The 24,775-nt window shown below is 30.6% G+C and overlaps 2 protein-coding genes and 1 pseudogene across 5 annotated transcripts; 2 read left to right on the top strand and 1 right to left on the bottom strand.

The window, feature by feature from the left end:
* Window positions 1-8,271: 8,271 nt before the first annotated feature.
* Window positions 8,272-10,272, bottom strand: LOC108850536 (WAT1-related protein At5g40230-like). Its single transcript, XM_057007447.1, has 6 exons — window positions 10,028-10,272; window positions 9,775-9,954; window positions 9,245-9,464; window positions 9,015-9,173; window positions 8,793-8,944; window positions 8,272-8,617 (listed from the first exon to the last, which is right to left on the bottom strand). Exons 1-6 carry the CDS (start codon window positions 10,246-10,248, stop codon window positions 8,473-8,475), a joined length of 1,077 nt encoding a protein of 358 aa, XP_056863427.1. The 5' UTR covers window positions 10,249-10,272; the 3' UTR covers window positions 8,272-8,472.
* Window positions 10,273-10,442: 170 nt separating this feature from the next.
* LOC108851491 (uncharacterized) lies at window positions 10,443-24,607 on the top strand. Of its 4 annotated transcripts, XR_008944567.1 has the most exons (4): window positions 23,303-23,476; window positions 23,829-24,131; window positions 24,341-24,461; window positions 24,573-24,607. XR_008944567.1 is itself a non-coding variant. In XM_057007448.1 (3 exons), the coding sequence occupies exons 2-3, from the start codon at window positions 23,837-23,839 to the stop codon at window positions 24,391-24,393; spliced, it is 348 nt and encodes a 115-aa protein (XP_056863428.1). In that variant the 5' UTR covers window positions 10,443-10,543; window positions 23,829-23,836; the 3' UTR covers window positions 24,394-24,607. The 4 variants fall into 4 exon arrangements, 3 of the variants coding, with proteins under 3 accessions (XP_056863428.1, XP_056863429.1, XP_018480430.1); XM_057007448.1 differs by lacking the exon at window positions 23,303-23,476 and adding an exon at window positions 10,443-10,543 and having other exon boundaries at window positions 24,341-24,607; XM_057007449.1 differs by having other exon boundaries at window positions 23,296-23,433; window positions 24,341-24,607.
* On the top strand, window positions 10,550-13,018 carry LOC108827227 (uncharacterized; annotated as a pseudogene).
* Window positions 24,608-24,775: the final 168 nt, after the last annotated feature.

The following is a 24,775-nucleotide window of genomic DNA, read 5'->3' as shown; positions in this document are numbered from 1 at the left end:
AAGGACTTGTATCTTGATAGCTTCTGGACGTGGCCATGATCTTGAAGTCTTCCTGATGTGTCTCTGAGTGTCCTTAATGAGTAATATGGCCGTTGGTCTTGAAAGATTTCAAGAAGAAACTCATTTAAGGCTTGTGGTGTCAAAGCTGCCAAATATGGAATGTTGGTGCAAGTGATGATCCTCCTGATCTCCTGGGTGCTGGTGCAGCTAAGGACGTCTTCCTTGTCTTCTGGTTGGTTTAGAGTGTCTCCTGGCTTCCATAGAAAGGTTTGGGTCGGACCAAATTGAATTGGTTGGCAACTTTCCCAAAATAATGTCGGTTTGATCGGTTTTGGGAAATTGATTGTATCTTGGTATTCCCTGAACCAATTCGCCTGATTCTGGACTCTCTGGAGAGATAATAATTCCCTCTTGAAACCCATGATTGATTATGGAAAGGGCCGCTTCATGGTTGGGCTGAAATCATCTTCTAAAGTCTGATATTCGCAACTGGATGGGCTGGAGAACCTCCTGTTTGTAAAATCCATAACTCCTTGGTCCGGTAAGCTTTTCTGGAAATTCCAATTGGGCTGGACTCCTTCTTGAGTGTAGAGTCCATTAAAATTTGTTTCACTCCAAAACTCCTTTTGTTTGTCGAGATATACGCCGTGGACTGGACCTATGTCGCTGGTACCTCCAAAGTGGCCGGTTTGGACTGCTTGGTTGACTTCTGGTTCAACCATTGGTTTGATGGCCGCATCATTCCCTCCCCCTTGTGAAGGTTTTGACCTCAAAACTGGATAACCTGATACACCACAATAGAGAAAGTCAGGTTTCATTCTCTTTTGAGATTCCAAAGTCTTACCTTGATATTGTTTCGGTTTGGGAATGGATTTTGCATCTGGTGGCTCTTCTTTGAAAAGATGGGAAATGATCACGCCTCTGGCCTTGGCATTGTCATTTCTTCTCTTCTGAAGCTGATGGTTCTCCACACTTTTGGAGCTGATGGTTCTGACCATCTTTGGGACTGATTCTTCAAGCAATAAAAGAGTATCCGGTGGGATATCTTTAAAGCTTTCTTCTTTGCTACCTGAAAAATTCTCAACATTCTGGGCAAAGACCAAATGAATTATATCTGATATAGGAGTTTCATAAACAGAATGTGATATGGTAGACTTTACCATAGGTGCATCAGCATGATGAAGAATTAAATTCTTCCTTGGACAGCTTTGGATTGGTGGCTGTCTTTCTTGCACTTTTTTACTTAGGTTGATATGATCATCTTCTGGTCTTATTCCTGGATCAAAACTCTCTGGCAAAGACAAGTGAGTCATATCTGAATAATCAAGTGTCATAGATGTTTTAAGATCAGAGAAACTTCCCTTGCTGAATTTGAATAGTACTAGTTCAGCATCACTTTTAAGGACAACATCTATTGAACACATGGTTAAGGCTTCTTCTTGCAAGACTACATCACGAATTGGATTGCCCTTTTCTTTGCTTATACCTGGGTCAAAACATCTTGGCAAAGACAAGTGTATTATACCAAAGTAAAGGAATTTATAAACTGATGAAAACAAAGAACAAAGAACCTTACTTTCAGCTGTGGCAGCAAGAAATTTTATTTCTTTGTTTGGCTTGTTCTCACCTTGGTCTCTTGTACCTATTTCACTTTCCCTTGGACAAGACAAGTGCATTAATCTTATCATGGAAATAATAATAGCTTTCTGATCTATAGTGAAATTTACTTCAGCTTGTGGCACTTGAACAATTATTTGTTCAGATTTTGGTTTCCACTTGTGGTGTGGATTTTGATTGAGCTCATGGTCTGGCTCGGCCCTTGGCACTTCAGTAAGCATAGAGCTCTCATCTGGTATCCCTGTACCAAGAATATAAAAATTTAAACCTGTATCTAAAGGTGATGTTAAACACTTACCTTGGTTTGATACTTTGGTTACTGGTTTTGCTTCTTTAAGAAACAAATCATTTCTTCCAGCCTCATTTATGGCTTCCTCCTCTTTAGCAATGCCATGCTGGTAGAATAGATCTTCCCTTTTAAGTTCTTGCTCCTTATTCCCTGATACAATACCCTTTGACAAAGACAAGTGCATTATACAAGAACTTGGAAGCAACAAATCAGATTGAATAAAACTATCACTTATTTTTAAAATTTCAGTTTCAGTTTCTAGTGATGTTTCTTTCAATACATGTTTAATGGGATAAGCTTCAGCAAGGTGTCCTATTTTATGACATTTAAAACATGTCTGATCTTTCAGAATTTTAAAATCAGAAGACTTACCTTGGCTTGATGTGTCCTCCTCTTTGAGGTCTAAAATCTCCTTGTTCCTTGGAAATAATTCTTTGTGAACTTTGGATTCAAACAAGGATGTGGAGTTCGGATTTTGCTGGACCTCAGGACCTGTCTTAACATTCTTTGACAAAGACAAGTGACTCATACCAGTGGGAGAAGATTCATAAACCAAATTATCAAATATAGGACTTACCTTAGCCTTTACTTGCATAGTATCTAGCAATGGTTTTGCTTTGGTTCTGATCAAAGTGTTTTGGCTGACACTTCTACTCTCCATAGCCTTTGGAATGTCACTTTTCTGGTCTAGGCATTGGACAATGGCGTGCCCCTGGTTTGGTTGCAAGTTGGCTTGTTGAGACCAGCCTCTCTTACTCTCTTGTGCAACAACTTTTCTAACTTCTTTGGAACCATGAGTTGGATACCTCCTTGGATAAAGTTTCTTAATTTCAGAACTTGTAAACTCTGGTGCAAATTCATGTCTCATGGCTTCCTTAAGATCTCTCCACGTTTTGATAGTTGGCTCCTTGTAAAACCTCCCATCATCTTCTTCTTGTACCCACCATTTGAAGGCTTCTTCTCTAAGTAGATCAGTGGCATAAGCTAGCCTCTCTTCCTTCATGATGTTGTTGTAATGAAACCATTCATCAAGGTTTCTCTCCCATCTAAGATAACCTCTTTTTCCTGAAAATATAAAGAGTTCAATTTTATCAGAAAGAGAGTTATATTCAAACCGAGAATTAACAACATGATGGTTGTGGGTTTTAGAGATTGGAGTTTGATTGATCCTTGTAGGATCTGGTGGCTTGGGCTCGACATAGACAGCCTCTGGTGCATCTCCAAATCTTCTTTCTCCTGGCTGTGGACGTTGGCCTTGTGCCTTTCTTCTTTTCCTCAACTGAGCAATCTGTTCAACCTCTTGCAAAGCTGTCAAATGTTGGCTCTTCTTTGCCATCTGACTTTGGCTGTGTGTTTCTCCTACCATGGCTTCCTGAAAACACTCTCAAAGATCAAGTGAAGAATAGGGAAGTTCTGGTTGAACCAAAATGAATCAAATGCAAGAATGCAATTTAAACTAAACCGAGAAATAAGCAATTATGAACCGATATGAAATAAATTATGCAATAAAAACTTTTTATTTTTCTTTTCTGATGCAAGCACGAAATGGAGAGACAAATATGATAAGAAACAATAACAAGGATGATTTTTTTGAATTTTCAGATTTTATATTCAATGCAAGAAGATATGGAAACAACTTAAAATGCAGATTTTTTTGACTTTTTCAAATGGAAAACAAATAAATGCAAACACTTTTTTTTTTATAAATGCAAATATCAAAATGATGAATCAAATATGATATGTACGAAATTAAAATGATATGCCTTTTTTTTTTTTAACTTTGCAATGCAAGAATCAAATAATGCAAAAATGCAGATTTTTATTTTTTTGAAATGAATGCACAAAATCTAAAAATGGCAAGGGGAGCTGGGCAATGAATGCAAACAAGCTAATGAAAAAAAATTTGAATCCTAGATGATCTACACTAAAATAAACTTGTCTTCCTCTTTTTTATAATTTTTTTTTTTGAATGCAACAAGAACAAAATGCAGAAACTGTTTTTTTTTTATGGCTTTTTGATTTATAAAGACAAAACAAATGCAAGCAAATATGAAATGCAAGGATAGATATCACCTTAGTCAGGAGCTTGAGCTCTGATACCAAATGATACAGCCTGGAAATCAGACCATATGAATTGATGAACTGAGGTTCAACCTGAAAACAAAGAAGATAGATTTTTATGAGTTTTTATAGTTTTTATAAAGCAAAACAGAAACAAATGAAATATGAATGAGATGCTGATTCTATGATGAACTAAATAAGATAAATAAGCAAAGGATATGATGGAATTAGGCTGCTGGATGTGTATCACTCTCAGCCTAATCAGTTGATGATTGAAGTAGATTGAGATGGTGCTTTGCTTGCTGGTTGTGTAACTCTCTCAAGCTTGGCAAATGAATGGGATGGAAGGATGGGTGGATTGAGGACGCCACAAGACACTATGGAAAGGAGTCTTGATAAGTCAAGGTGCTCTGGAGCTGCTTCTCACAAACTCTAAAGACTTCAAACAATAGTTTTAAGAAAACTAGAAAACTGAATAATTCATATTACTTTCAAAGATGGGTGCCTTACAATGAAACAAAGACTAGAGCTTTATAGGCTCGACCAAGACAGACTCTAACAGTCATAAAATGATAAAAGGAAAGAAATAAAAATTGAAATAAAAGTCTTGGAAGCAAAGGCTTTGATGGTTCCATGTAATCTTCCTTTAGCTTGATTTATGCCTTCTTCCAAATGGGAAACTTGTAAGGACTTGTATCTTGATAGCTTCTGGACGTGGCCATGATCTTGAAGTCTTCCTGATGTGTCTCTGAGTGTCCTTAATGAGTAACTAGATATTGACCCGCCCAACCGGGCGGGTATTCATTTTATGTTTTTAGTTTTTATTTATAAATGATATATTTGTAATATTTAAACATAAATTTAGATTGAAATTTAACATTTGTAGTTATAAAAAAAATTAAAAGTTTAAAAAAATATTTTGATATAAATTTTAAATTCTTAATTAAAATAATATAGAGTTGGGTCATAATTTTTTCCAATTCCAAAATCTTAGCAGTCTTAATAAAAAAAAATAATTTATAAATACATATAATATATAAACATATTTGTTAAAAAAAAATCTTACGCCATTGTTGTTTATTTCTATAGTTTGACCCGTGACCGTATAAATATTTGCTTTCACTTCAATTTTTTTCTTTGTTCTAATGATAATATCTATATATATATATATATGTGTAAATTAATATGTATTACATAATTGTTAGTATAACATTTTAAAACAAAATTTTATATATTACTTTAAATAATTATATTATGTGATTTTAATTGTCTATTATATCACAGTGTATCATATAAAAATCTAATATTTATAACTAATTGGACTTATATTATAAAAGTGTTTTACTAACAATTATAAATAAATTTTTTTATATTTTATTTATATGATATATAAATTGATTTTGATGTGTGATTTTTATTTTATTATTTTTATTAATAAATATTGAAAATATTAAAAGTTAACAAAAAAATCTATTAGGAAATTTATTTTGGTTAAGATTCATTCTATTAAAGAAATCTATTATTTAAATTAGGAAAATACATTAAATACTTAAATCTATCATTTAAATAAGGAAAAGACAAAATTCTCTACTATCTTTGTTACCAAACAAAATTTTTTTTTTTAAAAAACTCCTATCCATGTTACCAAACAAAAGCTTAAAGTACTTCTACTTTAATAAGATAGATATGGCCGTTGGTCTTGAAAGATTTCAAGAAGAAACTCATTTAAGGCTTGTGGTGTCAAAGCTGCCAAATATGGAATGTTGGTGCAAGTGATGATCCTCCTGATCTCCTGGGTGCTGGTGCAGCTAAGGACGTCTTCCTTGTCTTCTGGTTGGTTTAGAGTGTCTCCTGGCTTCCATAGAAAGGTTTGGGTCGGACCAAATTGAATTGGTTGGCAACTTTCCCAAAATAATGTCGGTTTGATCGGTTTTGGGAAATTGATTTTATCTTGGTATTCCCTGAACCAATTCGCCTGATTCTGGACTCTCTGGATAGATAATAATTCCCTCTTGAAACTCATGATTGATTCTGGAAAGGGCCGCTTCATGGTTGGGCTGAAATCATCTTCTAAAGTCTGATACTCGCAATTGGATGGGCTGGAGAACCTCCTGTTTGTAAAATCCATAACTCCTTGGTCCGGTAAGCTTTTCTGGAAATTCCAATTGGGCTGGACTCCTTCTTGAGTGTAGAGTCCATTAAAATTTGTTTCACTCCAAAACTCCTTTTGTTTGTCGAGATATACGCCGTGGACTGGACCTATGTCGCTGGTACCTCCAAAGTGGCCGGTTTGGACTGCTTGGTTGACCTCTGGTTCAACCATTGGTTTGATGGCCGCATCACATAGGTATTTTGATTTAAATGTGGGTTCAGTTCAGTTTGATTCAGTTTGGTTTATTTGGGTCTAAAAAATTGTAACTGAAATTAGTTAGTTTGGTTTGTATTTGATTTAGTTTCTTTTGAGTTTAATTTGATTTAGTTTATGTTCAGTATGATTTAATTCGGTTTTGTTTGGAGATATTCTTGGGTTCACCAACCAATGAAAATTGGTTATTTCATATGCAGATTTTTTCAAAAAAAAAAATAGAATATTTAAAAAAAAAAATTTAAACAAAAAGATAAAAAGTAAATAAAAAATAGTAGTAGCTGTAATTTTTTTTTAATATTGTTAAAACCGTTCATACTAAATCCTAAACTCTAAATACTAAATACTAAACCCTAAACACTAAATCCCTAGGTAAACCCTAAACCCCTGGGTAAATCCTAAACCCTTGGGTAAGGGTTTAGAGTTTATCCAAGAATTTCGGGTTTATCTAAGAATTTATGGTTTAGTGTTTAGAGTTTAGGGTTTAGTATGAACAACTTTAATAATGTTAACTTTTTTTGCAGCTACTACTATTTTTTATTTATTTTTATCCTTTTATTTTAAAAAACAAATTCTAAATATTCTATTTTCTTTTTTGAAAAAAATCTGCTTATGAAATAACCAATTCTCATTGGTTGGTGAACCCAAGAATTACTTTTTTGTTTGTATTTGTTCAGTTCAAATCAATATTTAGTTTTCTTTTAATTTGATTACAAAAATATAATTTATAATATTTTTTTTTGTTTTTATAATATTTATGTTCGGTTTTATTTGTATTTATTCTGTTCAGTCGAGTTGATAATTTTTAAAAAATATAATTTATAATATTTTTAATCGATTTTTGGTTTGAACCGAACAAAACTAAACCAATTGAGTTGATAAAACCTCTAACTAAATGACTGGAACATATAATTTGATTTGGTTCAAGTTGGTTTGGGTTTGTCTGGGTCTGTTCGGAAGACAAAGTTTATGTTTATTGATTGCATAACTAATACATGCTTATAGGAGATTTATGTAGAAGTTATACAGATGTTGACTTTCCAGGGACGTTGAAGCAAATAATACATAGTTTTAAGACAGAAATGAAAATCCTAATAAGTTGTTAACTCGGAAATACTTAAAGAAAAGAAAAGGAAATAAGAGCTGCAAACAAACAATCACACCGTTAGAGAAATCCTTAATTCAAATGCTTACCTTGTTTGCCTTTGGTCTGTTTGATTGACTCTTGTACTCTTACTAAATGGGCTGATCTTTTATGCTGATGACTAGCAAATTCCTGTGGAGTTGATCCATAATGAATGGCCATAAGTCTTCTCTTGATAAATTAGTCCTCTCGGTTGGTCCATCATTATCTAGACAGCTTGTGTTGTTATTTGGTTCAGCAGCTTATCCATGATCAAATGCAAATCTCATGCTCTCATTAAGCTTATGATGAACCTTAGTTCTTTGTTTGGTCATGAGTCTTTTGAACACAATTGGTACTAGAATATTGGTTGATCAAGCATTTCTTTCATCTCTGGTTCATTTAGGTCTGGTTCATGATGAATGTCCTTGCCTCTCTCACGATAGATTTGATATCTCAGAAACTCTCAACTCTCTAAGTTTAGAAGCAACCATGGTGCTGGTGGTTAACTCCACCAAGATAACTGCTAAAAGGTCATTATTATCAATAGGGAATATAGAAACAGCCTTTCTGTACCCACCTTGAGCATGACCAATTAATGACGAAGACTTATAGCTCTTTTCCATCGGCATCATCCTCACAATTCTCAGAAATAAACCCCAAATTCTGCAATCCTCATCAATAGTAATAACTAACCTAAGTCATCATTGATCTTCAATTCCTCAAGCGTAGATTTGATCCACCTATTAGAATGTTAAATATTATAGGCTTCTTAGTTAATAGATCTTTTTCTATTGCTATTAAAAATGACTACAGTTATCATTCACCATTTACTTTTCTTGCTCATGTTGAGTTAAAAAACCACAGTTAATAACATCTGAGCTAAGACAAGGTCATTATCTGAACTCTGAAGCAGGTTAAAATCACAGTATATGATTGCATTGAAGGCCATTTTTGCTAAAGTCACATCTTTACATAAAAGGATTCCATTTGCATCAGTCACATCCTTAATGATAATTAGGCTTCTTCATATTCTACGGTGTGTGCAAGAAGCAAAGGTGAATTAATTTCAGAACCAGTCACAGGTTTGGATGCATCCTCTCTTGCTTTGCCCCAAACCACCGTGTAGAATCCCAAGCTCAAAACCACTGATCCGATGACACTGCACACAACACACACACACATATATATATATATATACAACTCTCTTAGATCTGATTCCATGGATCTCCAAACAACTATTTCAATTACCTAGAGTTGGATGTTATGATTATTTCTAAATCTAGATCAAATCTCTGAATGGTGTTATGAAGGAAGAAGGTGAAAGACAATGGTACCTTCCAAGGTGAAGTGAATCACCAAGGAATATAGCAGACATTCCAACCGCAATGACAATAGACAAGGGCTTGAACAAGGATATGTAGACTGGACCCTTCAAATGCAGACCCCACGTGTGTATAACTGTGCCCAATGATGAAACCAAGGCACCCTAAAAATGCAGAACTTTTTTTTTAACAAAGTCACTAGTTGAAGCAAAGATACAAGGTAAGAATTCTCACCGTGTACATAATTGAAACAAGGGAGACATCAGGTTTAAGCAGAAAGGAAGTCAAGTCCTTTTCAGCAAACATGCACACAGGTGCTGAGATTAATGTTCCGCATAAGCTGTACAGGAAGACTACTGTTATCTCTTGAGAGTACACCTCCATGATCCTAGTCTGAAATGAGCGACAGAGTTTTAGCCATGTGTCACCAACAAGTATTAGTTTCATGAACTGTGTTTCTGTACCTGAATAATCAACCAAACTGAAATAAGCAAATACTGTGCAGCGAGTAATATGCCTCCAAGTATCCAGCTTGACTGAGATAAAGTCAAATTGTGGTAATGCGAGGGAGCTAGAAGTTTAGGTCCTTTATAAAGAACAACAACCAGTGCACCAGACATAGAGACCACCGTGCCAATGATTTTAGCCTGACTCGCAGAGCTCGTTAACCTTACTCGTTCCATCCTTTACAAAGAAACAGAACCAAATAATCAGATTTATTTTATATAATTCAACTACAAGATTGTGCTTTTTTTTTCTTTTTTTGTAAACTAGGAGATGTCTGGGCCAAGTCCCCACAGGCCCGGGACCAGCCGGCGCTAATACCGATAACATGGCGTAAAGCATACCTCCCAACGGGAATCGAACTAGGGGTGTAATGGAACCTACTCCAAGCACTAAACCACTAGCCCAACGCACCGTTGGTACGATTGTGCTTTTGTTACCATAAGATGTAATGACTTGAGCTTTTGTTACTGTTAAGAAGTGTCAGAACCTGAAAACAATGGCGAGGGTGAATGTAAAGGCTGGCGTGAGGGTGCTGATAGCAGAGGCAAGAGTAGGAGAACTATACTCTACTCCTTTACAGCCAGCTATCATCGACATGAAACCGAGAACCGCAAGCAAGAAAATCTTAAAGAAGACGGGAGATTTGGCTGAAGGTAACCTTGTTGACCTGCACATGTAATGTAACATAAGGTTTTAATTGAACTGGTGATAAAGAAAGAGTAGGTGAGGAGATCAAGTACCTTCCGAAGATGAGGGAAAGAGGAAGAAGGACAAGCGTCGAAACAACGTAAGAGTAGAACACGAAGACATAGAAACTCAATCCTCTCGAAGCCGCAGCTTTGTACAGTGTGGTCGATCCAACGGTGACGCACTCCACTGCTATCATGGCAGCAAATGGCACAACATCTCTGTTAATGTACCTCCAAGCCACTGTCTCTCTCATGGTAGATTTGATTTCCATAGAATTGATTGACAGGAAAAAAAAAAAAGTCTATCAAGTCTAAAGTCCCATATCAAGGACCCACCACGATGGGTAGCTTTTTTTATATGCACGTTAATAGTTCTCGGCCGTAGATTTAATCCGACGTGTATTCCTGTTTTATTATTTTCTTCTCAAAATTAAGCAAAGTAAAACGACGCCGGTTGAGTAGTCTTCCCGTTTAGGGTTGTGCAGAGAATCGTGAATTAGGAGTGTTGACATTTGCAGATAATCGTGAGTTGTGATCTCTACTTAAGGTTTGAAGAAGGAGAAGAGAGTGAGAGAACATTCTTCACTAAATCTATTTATATATAATACACTTCTTTCTCTCCTCCTTGCGCCACATCAGATGACACGCTGGAAACTCATGTTCTCTATGTCCGCCACGTCGGATTAATTAAACGATGTGTGTCGAGTTATTGCTTGCGTATGGGCTTCTATTTGGGCTTTCACTCGCGCTTTGTTTTGCAGCCCAGGGAAAACTTCGCTCTCCACGAACCCTAATCCGCGTTGTTTTGTGTTCTTCGTGACGCTTCGATCGGCTGAGACGGCGACGATCGAGAGTCGTATCCGTTTCTGGAACTGAACGGCCACGCCCACATATGTATCTCACTTCTGAGAGATCTCGATCTCCAAAACTCTCTGCTTTCCATCTGTCTCATATTCACAAAACGTGGTGGCAGGTGTGGAGTTCAGACAGAGATTACCTGAAAAAAGTCCAGTTTGTGTTCGATGATGTTTTAAATTAAGATCTATGTATGAGAAGCACTTTCATGAGGTAAATATTTAGAAAGTGCTCCGTCCTCGAAATCACATTCTCTCGCCCATCCCCAAATCTTCCATCGCTCTGCCGCCGCAGCAGCTTCATCCCCGAACCGAGCGAATCACTGCATGGCAAAGGACTCCCCACTCTCTCAACCGGATCGAAGCGGAGATGGTTCCGTCTCCCTCCCTCCTCCTCCTTCTGCTTCCTCCGCCATAGATTTTCTCTCCCTCTCCTCTCGCCTCAAGGTATTTGTAACCTCACCGTCGATTGTTTTCCCATAAGATCCAATCATAAGTTTGTTTTTAAGATCAATGAAATGATTTCAAGCTATGTATGTGGTTGCTTTGAAGGTTTCATATGTCTTTGGTTTTGATAATAGACAACTCCAAGAGCTGGATGGGTTAAAAGAGAACTGAAGGATTCAGAATCAATAGCGGATCACATGTATCGGATGGGTCTTATGGCGTTAGTTTCTACAGATATTCCCGGTGTTAACAGAGACAAGTAAGCTATAGCTTTTCTTTGGTTCCTTCAATTTCTTTGAGAAAAAAACTATTTTGTTTTCAGCTTTCCAATGTTTTTTTCTTCCTTCAGATGTAGGAAAGTGGCAATTGTTCATGACATTGCAGAAGGTTACTTCTTTCACTTATACATTTAATTGCCGCTTTTTTTTTGTGATCTCAAATTCTATAATTGTTGTTGAGCAGCCATTTTAGGGGATATAACACCTACTTGCGGGATATCTAAAGAAGAGAAGAAAGTGAAGCACTTCAACACATGTGCAAACTCTTGGGTGGAGGAGAAAGAGGTCAGTTCTCTTCTCCCGTTCTAAAAACTACATAAATAGATACAAATGTATAATTGCAGCTGAAGAAATCGCTGAGCTGTGGAGAGAATATGAAGCAAACGAATCACCAGAAGCCAAGGTTGTTAAAGATTTCGATAAGCTTGAGATAATACTACAAGCTTTGGAATATGAACAAGGTAAATGACCCCGCCCCATGAAGAACTCCTTCTGATTTGACAAATATTGATAAAACTTAAACTCGATTTCTTTTGTTTTTGTACAGAGCAAGGTAAAGATTTAGATGAGTTTTTCCAATCCACTGCAGGTAAATTCTGGTCAACAAATGTAATCTCACTATTTACGTGAAGCTTCACTTGGAAGAACATCCTCAACTCCTCCGCAAATGATACCTTCTTTAAAAGTAGGAGTCCGTGCAAAACAGAAGGTGATAGTTCAAGATTGGATCACTCTAAAATTTTCCAATTGACACTTAGGCGTTATTCACTCTCCTTACCACAAAGAGAAAAGCTTATGGGCCTTTCTTGCGGATTCAATCAATGTATGATTCTTTCAGAAGGTTGGTTTCATGGATGAAGCTTCACTTCTTCAAGTGATGTTAGTTAGACAATTAAAAGTTTAGGAGCAATCGTCGAGGCAAAGAACAATGAAGTTAGAGAAGGTTAAAAGCTGATCAAGATGGGAAATGGGGAAACGCTAAAAACCTGTAGAAGATACTATTAATTTGACTTGCTTATGAGTTCAGCCTAAGAGATGATTGGATCAGTTGTGATCAAAAGAAATCGCTAAAGGTTGAGGTTTTGAAAATAACCAGTGATTTGAAGGGGTGAGGTTTCAGAAGAAGGCATGGAGGAGGAAGATGAAGAAAATGAGAATGAAGAGAATTATGAAAGCAAATATAGTGAGGAAGAGGAAGATAAGAAGAAAGGGTCAAAGAAAGTAAACAAGATGTGATCTGCTGAAGATTGAAAAACAAAAAAAAAAGGCAGTAAGCCTGCACGGTGTAGATTTTGCATCCAAAATTTATAGTGATACTCAATGACTTTAGCCTGTTATTTGTTCTTCTGCTGATTTCGTATACGTTTTGGATTATGATAGTTTCGTTGACTCTTCAATTTCTGTTTTGATCCAACTCTTCTAAGCTTTACGGTAAAATAAGTTAATGCCACCTGTTTTGGTTATTTCACTGGCTTTGGATGTGTTTTAAAGGTTTTACTGGGCACAGAGGCAGTTATGAGAATGTGTGGTTATGTCGTTGTTTATCAAAACACGAGAGGAATAATAAAATTTGCTAAGGTGAACATAACCTTACACTTAAGCAACTATACAATAGAGATAGAAAGATATAATCAAAAATGAAACAGATCCACATTTGTGCGGTTGTAAATATGGGAAGAAAAAAAAACGCCTACTTTCACATATTATTGAACATAAAAACGAAAAATGTTGGTCACAAGCAAAACAAAGAAAATATTGATCACAAAAATAAATCGCAATATATTTAAAGATTTAATAACCCGCGTTAGTTAACCATCTAATCTAGGGGTGGGCATATTGGTTTAGTTTCGGGTTCGATTTGGTTAATTTGGGTTTTATAAAACTCAACCGAATTAAAACCAAAGTGCTTTGGTTTGGATTCGGTTTGAGTTTAGTTTAGTTTGGTTCGGTTTAATTCGGTTTGGTTTAGATTTAATTTGGTTGGTTTTGATTTAGTTCGGTTTATTTTATTATGGTTTAGTTCGATTTGGTATAATTTAGTTATGCGAACTATAAAAGATAAAGTGAAAATATAAACTTTGTTAACTAAAAAATATATTAAAGTCAAAAAATAATGTATCCAAAAACTAAAAATACCAAGCAATAACTTCGTTACATAATTTTATCTTTAGATAATGGATATTAGAAAAGAACGAAACGAGACGGCTACGATTTAGATGCTTATAGTTTTTAAGTTTTCTTTTGAGTACAATCTTTAGGTATTATGATTAGAGAATATATATAATAGTATTATTTGAATCATATTTGGAATTTTTTTAAAAATATATGAAGTTAAAAAAATGGAAAACAAAACTTTAACTAAAATTTACAATAAGTAAGTTAATATATATATATATATATATATATATATATTTGGTTATCGGTTTGGTTCGGTTTGGTTTGGTTTGTTTAACAGTTTGGTTTGATTTAAACTCAAACCCAACCAAACCATCCGGGTTGAGTAAAACATGAACCAATTGGGTTATATAAAGAGAATGGTTTGGTTTAGGTCGGTTTAACTTCGGTTGGGTCGGTTCGGTTTGGTACGGTTTAGGTTTTTTACCCACCTCTAATCTAATCTAATACTCTTTCTATTTCAAAATATATATGTTCTAGAACTTTACCAGTAAAAAAACTTATTAAATTTTGATTATCAAATATGATCTTTATATTTTTCAGTTTTAATGATTTGGTATTTTGATTAACCTTGCTTTACTACATTTTTCGCATTCAATATAACATTTACATTTAGTAAAAAATGCAACTTCAAATAATCACAACTTCCATCCTAATAGCATGTCGAGAAATTATGATTTCAACCTAAAAAATAATTACTCTTATAGTGTACACAAAATAATTATCTACGACCTACTCTTTCTGAACCCAAAATATTACAAACCACAAATAACGCACCGAATATGTAATCAAACTTTTGTAAAAAAAAATAACATGAAAACCAATTGAAATCTTCACAACATATTAATGCCATAACTCTTTAATATGGAAACAATTATGGTAAACAAACAAATTATCTTTTATCACATGTAATATCTCCTCACCTAAGACTCAAAAGAAAAAATCTTTATCATACAAATTACTTGCAGTTACAAACCTAAAATACAAATCATAAATTATACAAAAGTATTAATCTAATCACAAATAAAGTGTATCCCGCCCGTAGGGCCGGCTCTAGGTAAATGGAAAATTGAGTTTTTAGTAGATTACTGCATAAATATTTACAAAATCAACATTTTTCATATTATTAAATTATACGGTAATACTATTTTCGCGTATTATATATAAAAAATTAAACATGAAACACGAAACTGTAAATTAAAACTATTTACAAATAAACATGAAAATATTTGTAGTTCTAATGAATGAGTTTTTTCTTTTGCATAGTGTAAAGCGTTAATTTTTTAAAACTCTATTTTAAAATAAAAATAGTTTATTTCATGAAATAAACTTATAATCGAGATAGCAAATAAATTTGTCTATTTATTCTTTATAACTCCACTAAACCCAATTGACTGTAATTTTAAATCCATAAACACATTGAAATAAAGTATATAATTATATTCTAAAATTATATAATAATTAGATTAATATATAGTCTCTAAAATGAATAGTAAAATAAAGTTAAAATTTCTGTGAAAATATTATGAAAATATTTTTTTTCTCACTTAAATTCTTTAATGAATTTATATTATTAATTTATTTTTCCGTCCGCCCGTAGGGCGGGTTTACCCTAGTTTTATTTAATCTGCTGATTTTTGTTACTATTCAATCTTATCTCTGCAAATTATTCAATTATTCAATTTTCTATTCAATATGGCCCGCTTGTGTTTATTTGCAAAGTTTGATATTCTTGATTTTACAATTTACCATTTGTTTCAATTCCGATCGCTATTGCTACCTATCCTCTTTTTGGTTCCTTGATGAAAAGATTAGTAATTTGTATACTCAGGAGGAGGAATGGCGAACAAGATTGCAATGCTGGTTTGGATTTGGGTATATTTGCAATTATGTCCAAAAGATTTACATATCTCTATATTGTTTTTTTACCAATCAAATATTCCTCATGTACTTTAAATGCTTCATCAAACAATTTTTATATGTTTTACATAAGAATTACACTTATACCGCATAAACTAGATGGTTGGCCTGCTCATGCGGGCATAATAATCTTATAGATATTTTATTAATACATATATTATTATTTCAATAATTAACATGATAAGTTATGTTTATAGTCTTAAATTTTTAAATTGGCAATATATGTATCTATAATAAAGTTTCTCATTACAATATATGTATATGACTATTATTGAATTTAGTTTTTTAATCTTTATGATTGAAAATATTATTTTCAGATAACAACATAATATATATTATAATTGTTTTATATATTTTAGCCAAAAGTTGTATTATATTAATTTACATTCAGTTATCTAATCTAATAGATAAACATAAAATTATTAAAATAACATTTTATTTATAGTACATATTATATATAACTATTTATTATATACATGATCATATTATCTCTATCATGTTAATTAATACATATGCATTTGTCACTAAAATTAACTTTTTATAAAAACATATAAATGAGGTTAAACCATTATCTAAGGTTTGCTCTTAATTGGGGAATTCATTGGATCTTCGAAAAGAAGATTTTCTAAGTTTGTCGGGATGTCCCAAAACACTAGAAATATAAAAATCCAAAAAAAAATACTCTATCTAATGGGTTTCTAGGTGTTTCGTTCGCCCATCCGGATAAAAAGATTTTATAATTATTTATTAATATATGCATTACTAATAAAAATATAATAGTTATGTATCATAATTTATTGTTTTCATTAGAAAATTCTTACGTATTATAATTTTAAAAAAGTTTCATTCATTATATTCATTAATAATAAAAAAATCTTAAAAATCACTTAATATTATATTTTCGATTATATAAATGAAGAATTTTACTTGATTAAAAATGTGTTTTTTAATTTCGAACTTGTTATTAAAAGTTTTTTCCGGTTTACAACACAATATATATACAAATTATCTCTTTATTTAACTTATATATTTTAAGATTTTGGATCATTCTTACTATTATTAGTTTTAAATTCGTTTTTTATGTTTTAGCTAATATATATATTATTTATTAAGGGTACAACTAACTAAGTGTCTTGCCCGCTCATGCGGACATAATCATGATTTATGTTTTTTTACAATTATTTATTAATACATATATTATTAATTAAAAAATACCATGATTTATGTTTTCATTTTAAAATTCTTACATATTATAAATATTTTTTTTCAGGCCACATATTATAAATATTTTGAAATTTTGTTTTGAACATTATATTTAATAATAATAAATAAATCTTTTAATTACTCGATTATTTTATTTTCAATTATATAAATCAAAAAATTTACTTGATTAATATTTAGTTATGTGATTTTCTATTTTTAAATTTTAATTAAAAGACATTATTATTCAGACAACAACACAATATACATAGTAATTATTATTTTTTACTTAAAATATAGTTTTAGATTTTGGATTATTTTTATTACTATTAATTTTAGTCACTTATCTATTAAAACATTTTGTTAACTTGTTTCTATTTTTAAATTTTTATATTAAAATATTTTTCAGATAACAATAAAATATATATATGAAGTATCTTTATCTTAAAATATATTTTTGATGTTGTGATAACTCTTATTATTATTACTATTCTAATCACTCATCTAATCAAGAAAATTGAAATTTATTTTTCATTTTGTGGGTAATTTATATATTATATTCATTAAAGATATGAACAATATTAAGCACTCTAAATTTTAACGAGAGTTTAATTGTAAAAATATTAATGTTAAACTTATCTAATCAAATAATTTTCAATTCATTTTTTATTTTTTAAAATTTCATTTTTATATTAAAAGTATTTCAGATAACGACCAAATATATATATATGAATTATCTTTTCATTTTAAAAGATATTTTTAGATTTTGGAAAATTCTTCTTATTATTACTAATTTTAACTTATTTAATCAAGAAAAATAAATTTCCTTTTTAACATTAAAATTCGTTTTTCAATTTTATATAAAAAAATATTTCAGATAACAACCAATATGTATGTGAAGTATCTTTTTATTTAAAATATATTTTTAGATTTCGGATAATTTTTAATATTATACTAATTTTAACCTTTTTAATCAAGAAAACTAAAATTCGTTTTTTATTTTATGGATAATTTATATATTTTATTTATTAAGGGTACAATCGATATTAGTCACTCTAACTTTTATGTGAGAACTCCGTTGCGAAAAATCACTTCGCAAATAATAGTATAGAGATCATGAACCGTTGTTGCACTATACCACATCTTTATTCAACTTTTCTTATATTATCAAGATGTCACCATTCAGACTCTAATTAATTCTCATTAAACATCTAAATGTGAATTGAAAAAGAGTCATTTAAATAACCAACTTTCAAATTTAATTGAAAAACATGATCTTTTTCAAGGATCATTAAAAGCCTCAACTAATTTTGACTAGCCATTTTAACCTCAAAGATATTTTGACTAGAGTTTTTTTTTGAAAATAGTAATAGTTGCAACAAAAACAATTATTTCACTATTATCAAAACCATCACCAAAACACTAAACCCTAAATCCTAAACATTAAACACTTGGATAAACTTTGAGTTTTTGGGTAAATCCTAAACCCTAAATCATATACATTAAACACTAAATCTTTAAAACACTAAACCCAAAATTCTTAACCCTAATCCTAAACTCTTGGATAAATCATAAATCTTAGAGTTCAGGGTTTACTCAAGGGTTCAGAATTTAAACAACGGTTTAGAATTTAAGGTTCAGAGTTTACCCAAATGTTTAGTGTTTAGGATTTTGGATTTAATATTATGGTTTAGTATTTAGGATTTAAGGTTTTAAGATTTATCCACGAGTTTAGGGTTTAAGATTTAAGGTTTAGTGTTTTGATGACGGCGTTAAAAATATTGAAATTTTTCTTTTTTAAGCAATTATTAATATTTTTATTCATTTTAGAAAAATAAATATAACTCCAATAACCTTAAACATTTGGATAAATCTTAGACCCTAAATCCTAAATACTAAACTCTAGATCCTAAATACTAAGCCATTTTTAAGAAACCGTTAAAATGGTTAACAGATTAACCCCATTAACTCAATACATTAACCATTTTGACGGGGTCTTAGAAATAGTTTAGTCAAATTATCTTTTAGATTAAAACAGCTAATCAAGATATGTTAAGATTTTAAATAGTCCACAAAAATGTTCATACTTTATTCAATTAATTTTGAAATTTGGTGATTTAAATGACATTTTCCCAAATCTTAATTAGTATCAAAAATGAATGTTTAAAATCTAAAAAATATCTTAAATATTTGTTTTCATATTCATTTTGATCTGTTTGTAATAAATTCTTGAATTCAAAGTATTATTAATTGAATTTAAGATGAATTTGGATCTAAAAATAATATTAGACAAAGTTATAAAAGACTATAACTTCTCCGGTTGGACGAATGTTTTTTTGCCGGAATGCAAACTTAAGAGCCTACTAGAATTTGAACCCGCACGTCCGTGCGGATATTTTTTCTTTTATAAATGTACAGCTTTTATATTATCCTAAACGTTTTAAATATATGATTTACATTTTAGTGTTTTATATTGTATACCTTTATAGTTTTATTATTTAGATTTCTTATTCGACATTATTAATATATAGTGATCTATTTTATATATTTTACTTTTTTATTAATTGTTATTGTATACAATTCATTTTTAATTAAATTTAGCTATACTGTAAAAAAATATATTTTTATAGTATAACTAACCATTTTAGAAATGATGATCTAATATGTTAGCCCACATCTGGGTAAAATATGTTTAATTAAAATCACTTATTATATCACTTATATATTTATATAGCACTATAGCTATAAAAATACTAAAGATTATTTATATTATAAAAATTATATGGTTGTATAAATATAATTTACCAATCTTAAATATTAATAGTAAAAATGAAAGCAATGTAGTTTTGTATTTCTGACACACCATAACTAAATACATCAGCTATGTTAGAATTTGAAAAGTTTAAATGCAAGAATAACTAAGAAAAAACTAAGAAACAGTTAAATAAAATAAAATGTCGATAGTTTCAAATGAATATAAATGGTGGAAGTTTTATGAATGTATAGTAATTAGGATAAAACTAATTAATGTTGTTAGCCATAAAAATACAAGTGAAAATTTGAAATATTAAAGTAAATTAAGAGAACTTCAAAAATATCTTATTAATATTTATTTCTAGTGAAATATGAATAGGTCTAAGATATAAATGACAACATTTATAAGTAGATAAAAAATAGGAATCTTTTTTAATAGATTAGATGTTATGCCATCATGTAGAGAGATGCAACCTGGTTTTTACAAGAGTGCAGTGATTGAAGGATGGATCTATTCCCTGGCACCTGCTTGTGAAAGAGGTTGGTTTGACCTCTAGTCCAATAGAAGATAAATGGGAAATCATAGGAAGCAGTTCTTTGGATTCAGGATGGGGATGGTGCAACTTTAAGAAACAACTAGATCTTGATCCGAGCAACCACGCGGGTGTTTATTTTCAAAATATACATAAATATTTGTTTTAAAACATAAATGGTTTATATTTTTAACGTTAATCATCTATTTATATGATTATATAACTATTTTATATACAATAATTTTATAATTTACATGTTATAATTAGTTAATTGTTTAAAATCATATGAATTAGTCACTTCTCATTATATATTTATTGTATTGTATTTTCATTTAGTTATTAAGAAAGTAATATATTCCTGAGAAAATATATTTGAAAATTATTTTGTACTTAGGTTTTGGTAAATTCTGACCTGTACTTCAAAGTTGAATTTTCTTTTACCAATATTTTTATACTTATTTATTTTAGATAATATATAATTGCATATAAAAAGTCTAAGATATGTTAATTTTTAGATATGTATTATATAGTTTGCTAATTTTAAATTGTTCTGTCATCATATTATATTTTTAAAATAAATAGTTTATTTATAAGGAAATAAAATTTGTGAATTTAATATACTTTTATCATATTTAGTTTAATATAGTAATTGTATTTTAACATGATGATTATGACTATAAAGTAGATAAAATAGGATATAATTTGAATGTTTCATTTTAATATTTTTACATAGATTTATTAGATTTTTAAAATATAAATATAAATATATATATCTAGATTTAAAATGGAAAGATATCATGATTAAATTAGTGTTACAAAAGAGTTTTATATTATAGTTTTAATGAATAATAAATGATAATTTTATACATGTATTATATAGTTTGCTAATGTTAACCCGTCTACCAATATATTAGATTTATTTTTTGAACATAAATATTTTATTACTTACAAAAATAAAGTATATAAGATATATATATATTTATCAATTTAATACAATTTTATTATATTATCTCAACATAATAGTTTTCCTTAAATATGATTGATTATATAATAGATAAAATATGATATAATATGGTATAATAATATTTCAAACTAATTTCGAAATTAGTAAAAATATTTAAATATATTTTCGAAAATGAAGATCTTGTAAAAATCTTTTAAAACAGATTTGTTAAAACAATTTAAATAAATATATGTATATTCAAAATGAAAAGATATCAAAAGATATTGTGATTAAAGTATTTTAAAGTTTATATTTAATATTAGTCTTAGTAAATACATTTAATAAATTTTCTAAGTAATGGTCCAAATTAAAAAAATCACACATGAAAGAAGTCATGACTTCTGAAGGTTTGGTTCTCAGTTTATATGCTAATCCTACCTCCTGTAAATAGCTTTGACTAAAATAAACAAGGTATCCATGTATTTAGGTTAGGTAAAAAAGTAATAGTGAATCTGAATTGAAATGATTTAAATATCAAAATAGATCCAACATTTTGATATCCGAAGAACCAAAAATGAACTCAACCCGAAACAAAATATATTAGATATCCCAAGAATTTGGATCAACAGTTCAATACTATAATATATTAATTATTTTAAATTTAACATCTATAGATATTCAAAATACATTAAAATATCCAAAAATTATCAAAATAAATCAGAAATAAATATTGAAAATAGGGAAAATTCTAAAATATCAGAAATATCCAAAATACCTACTTTTGGTTCACTCAAATATCTAAATATAAGAAAATTTATGTTAATTCTAATTATCTAGTCTTAATTATCAAAAATTAAATGTTGTATTTTATTTTCATTTTTGGATTTTGATGACTTAAGGTATATTTTTATTTTAAATTTTTTTAACATAATTTAAATGCATAGCTGGAACATGAACCGAATTCAAACCAAAATTTATATATATTTGGAGCTTAAATCTCTAGTTCCGAAAACCCAAACCTGAATGGACTTAAACAGAATCAAAACCAATTTTTTCATAAATATTCGAATCAGGCCTAAATCTCTAATTTCAGAAATACAAAACTCAAATAGATGAGAACCGAAACGAAATGAATACAGAACCGACATTCTGTGTATTCCTGATTTATTTTGGGAAAATTGTTTTTTAGCCCAAAAAAACAACAATTATATCCTCTTAGTCTAATCTCTTTTACTTTATGTCCTATTAGGCTAATTTTTTTCTAAATGGCAATGTTGCCCTTAAATTTCAATTAAAAATTCGAAATTACAATTAAAAACTAATTTTGAATATTAAAATATAATTTTTTACTAAAAAGTTAAAAAAATAAAAATTAAAAATCTCAATTTATTTTTTAGCCCCAAAAACGAATTTCCTTTTTTAAGATTTTTTCTTAAAATTTTTTTTCTAAAGATTTTTTCAAAAAAAAAATATATTTTCTTTAGTAAAAGATTTTTTTTTAAAAATATATATTATTTTACTAAAAGATTTAAAAAAAATTAAAAGATTTTTTTCTTTTTTTAAAAAAATCATTTTTTGTTAATAAATAAAGAAACAGAATATTCTCAAATATTTTCTTCTAATATTATCTTTATCCGTAGAACGTGTATTCTAAAATATGTAGAATACAGTAAACATGTTAGAAATCGATTTCTACTAGTTTTAGATTTATAGTAATATGTAGATTCTGATTTTTACAGGTTTTAGATTTATAGTAATGTGTAGATTTCGATTTTTACATATTTTAGCACTATAGGTTAAGCGTAGAATGTGTTTTCCAAATATTTTTAGATTACTATTATTTACGAAGAACACGTATTCTAAACATAGTAGATTCAATGAAAAAAATAAGATTACACTTTCTACTATGTAGAATGTCAATTCTACATTTTTAGAACAAAATATGAAATTATGATTTAAACATTTTTTGAACTAAAAAAATATGTCAATAAGTTGATATAGGTATTTAATCAGTATTTACTATTTTTGATTTTTTTTTTTGTAAAATTATTTATTTGATTTTTTTTAGGAAATAATGGTACAAAGGGAAATTATACTAATATGACATAATTGTTGTTTCTTTTTGCCTAAAAAACAATTTTCCCATTTATTTTTTTGTTTGGCCAAAATATTCCTGTTTTATTATTTTCTTCTACAATTCTGAGAAGTAAAACGACGCCGATTAGGTCTTCTCGTTTAGTAGGGTTTACACGTTTTCGACTCGGCGAGAAATCAAGGAAATGAGTACAGGGTTGTGGGTTTTGCAGAGAATCGTGAATTAGGAGTGTTGATATTGTGGATTTGGCAGATTATCGTGAGTTGTGATCTCTACTTTAGATCTGTGGAAGGAGAATAGAGTGAGAACATTCTTCACTAAATTCCTTTTTGTCTGCTGATTTCTGTTACTATTCAATCGCCAACTCTGCAAATCATTGAATATGTTGAACGATTTCTGTTTCTATTTTATCCGAATTCATAAAGCTGGGGTTTAGCACGATTGACTGAATTTCCATACAATTGTTGCTCTTGTCGAGCTTAATCTCAACTCTCGAGTCTCCATCTTTGATTAGATTTGCTTTTTTGGGCGTTTCGGTTGTTAGTTGAAATCATATTGAGAATCATTGTTATTTTTTCTTCGAGCTAGTGTTTATTTGCAAACATGATCTTTTGTTCCTTGATGAAAATATTATTTGTAATTTGTATACTCAGGAGGAGGAATGGCGAACAGGATTGCAATGCTGGTCTCGGAAGCAATGAACAGCAATGCTGTGATAAACACGTGTCTTGGAGTATCGTTTGTGGTTCTGGGGCTTAGATCTGATAAACAGCAAAAGTATGTCGAGGCCTTGCAGGAGCAGAAAGATTCGCTGTCCAAGTCTAACAAGGATATGAAAGTTACAATGTGGGAGTGGAAACAACAGCTCTTTGCTGAAGCCACCTCTGCTGGTGCTTCCGCGGTTGTTCCTCTCTCCACTCTTAAGGCCATCTATGGAGAACTCACCACCCAATCTGGTCATTACCCTCTATTGCTTTCCTAACAACTTACTGTATAGACACTAGAGTCAAGTTTATCTTATCTTTCACCAGTAGAACAGCAAAAGATAATTCATCTATCATTGGTTTATGTGTAAATATGGATATCTAGTAGATACAAACTAGTGTAGCTTTATTTAGATTAGATTTGCATTCACTAACTGGTTTTATCTATGGTATTCTTCCAGGTGAAGCAGTCAAAGAAGAGTCTAAAGTGTCTACCCCCAGGATCATGGTTTGAGAGGATTTTAGTCTCGTGATTTGCATTTGTAAACATCAAACTGTCTGTTGTTGTGATTCTAAAATAAGGTAAGACCCTCTGATATGTGATTGTGGTTAAGGCTTTTCATTATTGGAACCCATTGGTTGAAAGTGGGACTTGCATGAATAATTGATGACTGATACGGTATATGAATTCAGGAGCAAGAACGTATGAATACACATTTGATTGATCATCATGAAGCATATGAGATGTGGTTTGGATATTTGATCAATAAGACTTTGGAAGTCCCTTCACCCCATTGCTCATGCACAGAGATTTCTCAAAGTTAAACCCTAGTGTGCTCAGATTGTTGTTGTATCCAAATGTTTAAGATCTTCCAAGAAAATAAACTCAGTCACAC

This window comes from Raphanus sativus, chromosome 4 (genome assembly GCF_000801105.2).
Source record: "Raphanus sativus cultivar WK10039 chromosome 4, ASM80110v3, whole genome shotgun sequence".
NCBI classification, from domain to species: Eukaryota; Viridiplantae; Streptophyta; class Magnoliopsida; order Brassicales; family Brassicaceae; genus Raphanus; species Raphanus sativus.
The sequence above is the reverse complement of the archived record's forward strand: the minus strand, read 5'-3'. Positions and strand labels throughout refer to the sequence as shown.

What these genes read in the sequence shown, in the direction of transcription:
- LOC108850536 (XM_057007447.1), bottom strand. Translation starts at nt 10,248, where the DNA reads ATGGAAATCAAATCTACCATGAGAGAGACAGTGGCTTGGAGGTACATT. An exon ending in CAGTTTGGTTGATTATTCAG is followed by an intron (nt 9,174 to 9,244) that starts GTACAGAAACAC and finishes CGCTCATTTCAG; the next exon opens with ACTAGGATCATGGAGGTGTA. An exon ending in GATTCACTTCACCTTGGAAG is followed by an intron (nt 8,618 to 8,792) that starts GTACCATTGTCT and finishes TGTTGTGTGCAG; the next exon opens with TGTCATCGGATCAGTGGTTT.
- LOC108851491 (XM_057007448.1), top strand. Translation starts at nt 23,837, where the DNA reads ATGGCGAACAGGATTGCAATGCTGGTCTCGGAAGCAATGAACAGCAAT. An exon ending in AGAACTCACCACCCAATCTG is followed by an intron (nt 24,132 to 24,340) that starts GTCATTACCCTC and finishes GTATTCTTCCAG; the next exon opens with GTGAAGCAGTCAAAGAAGAG.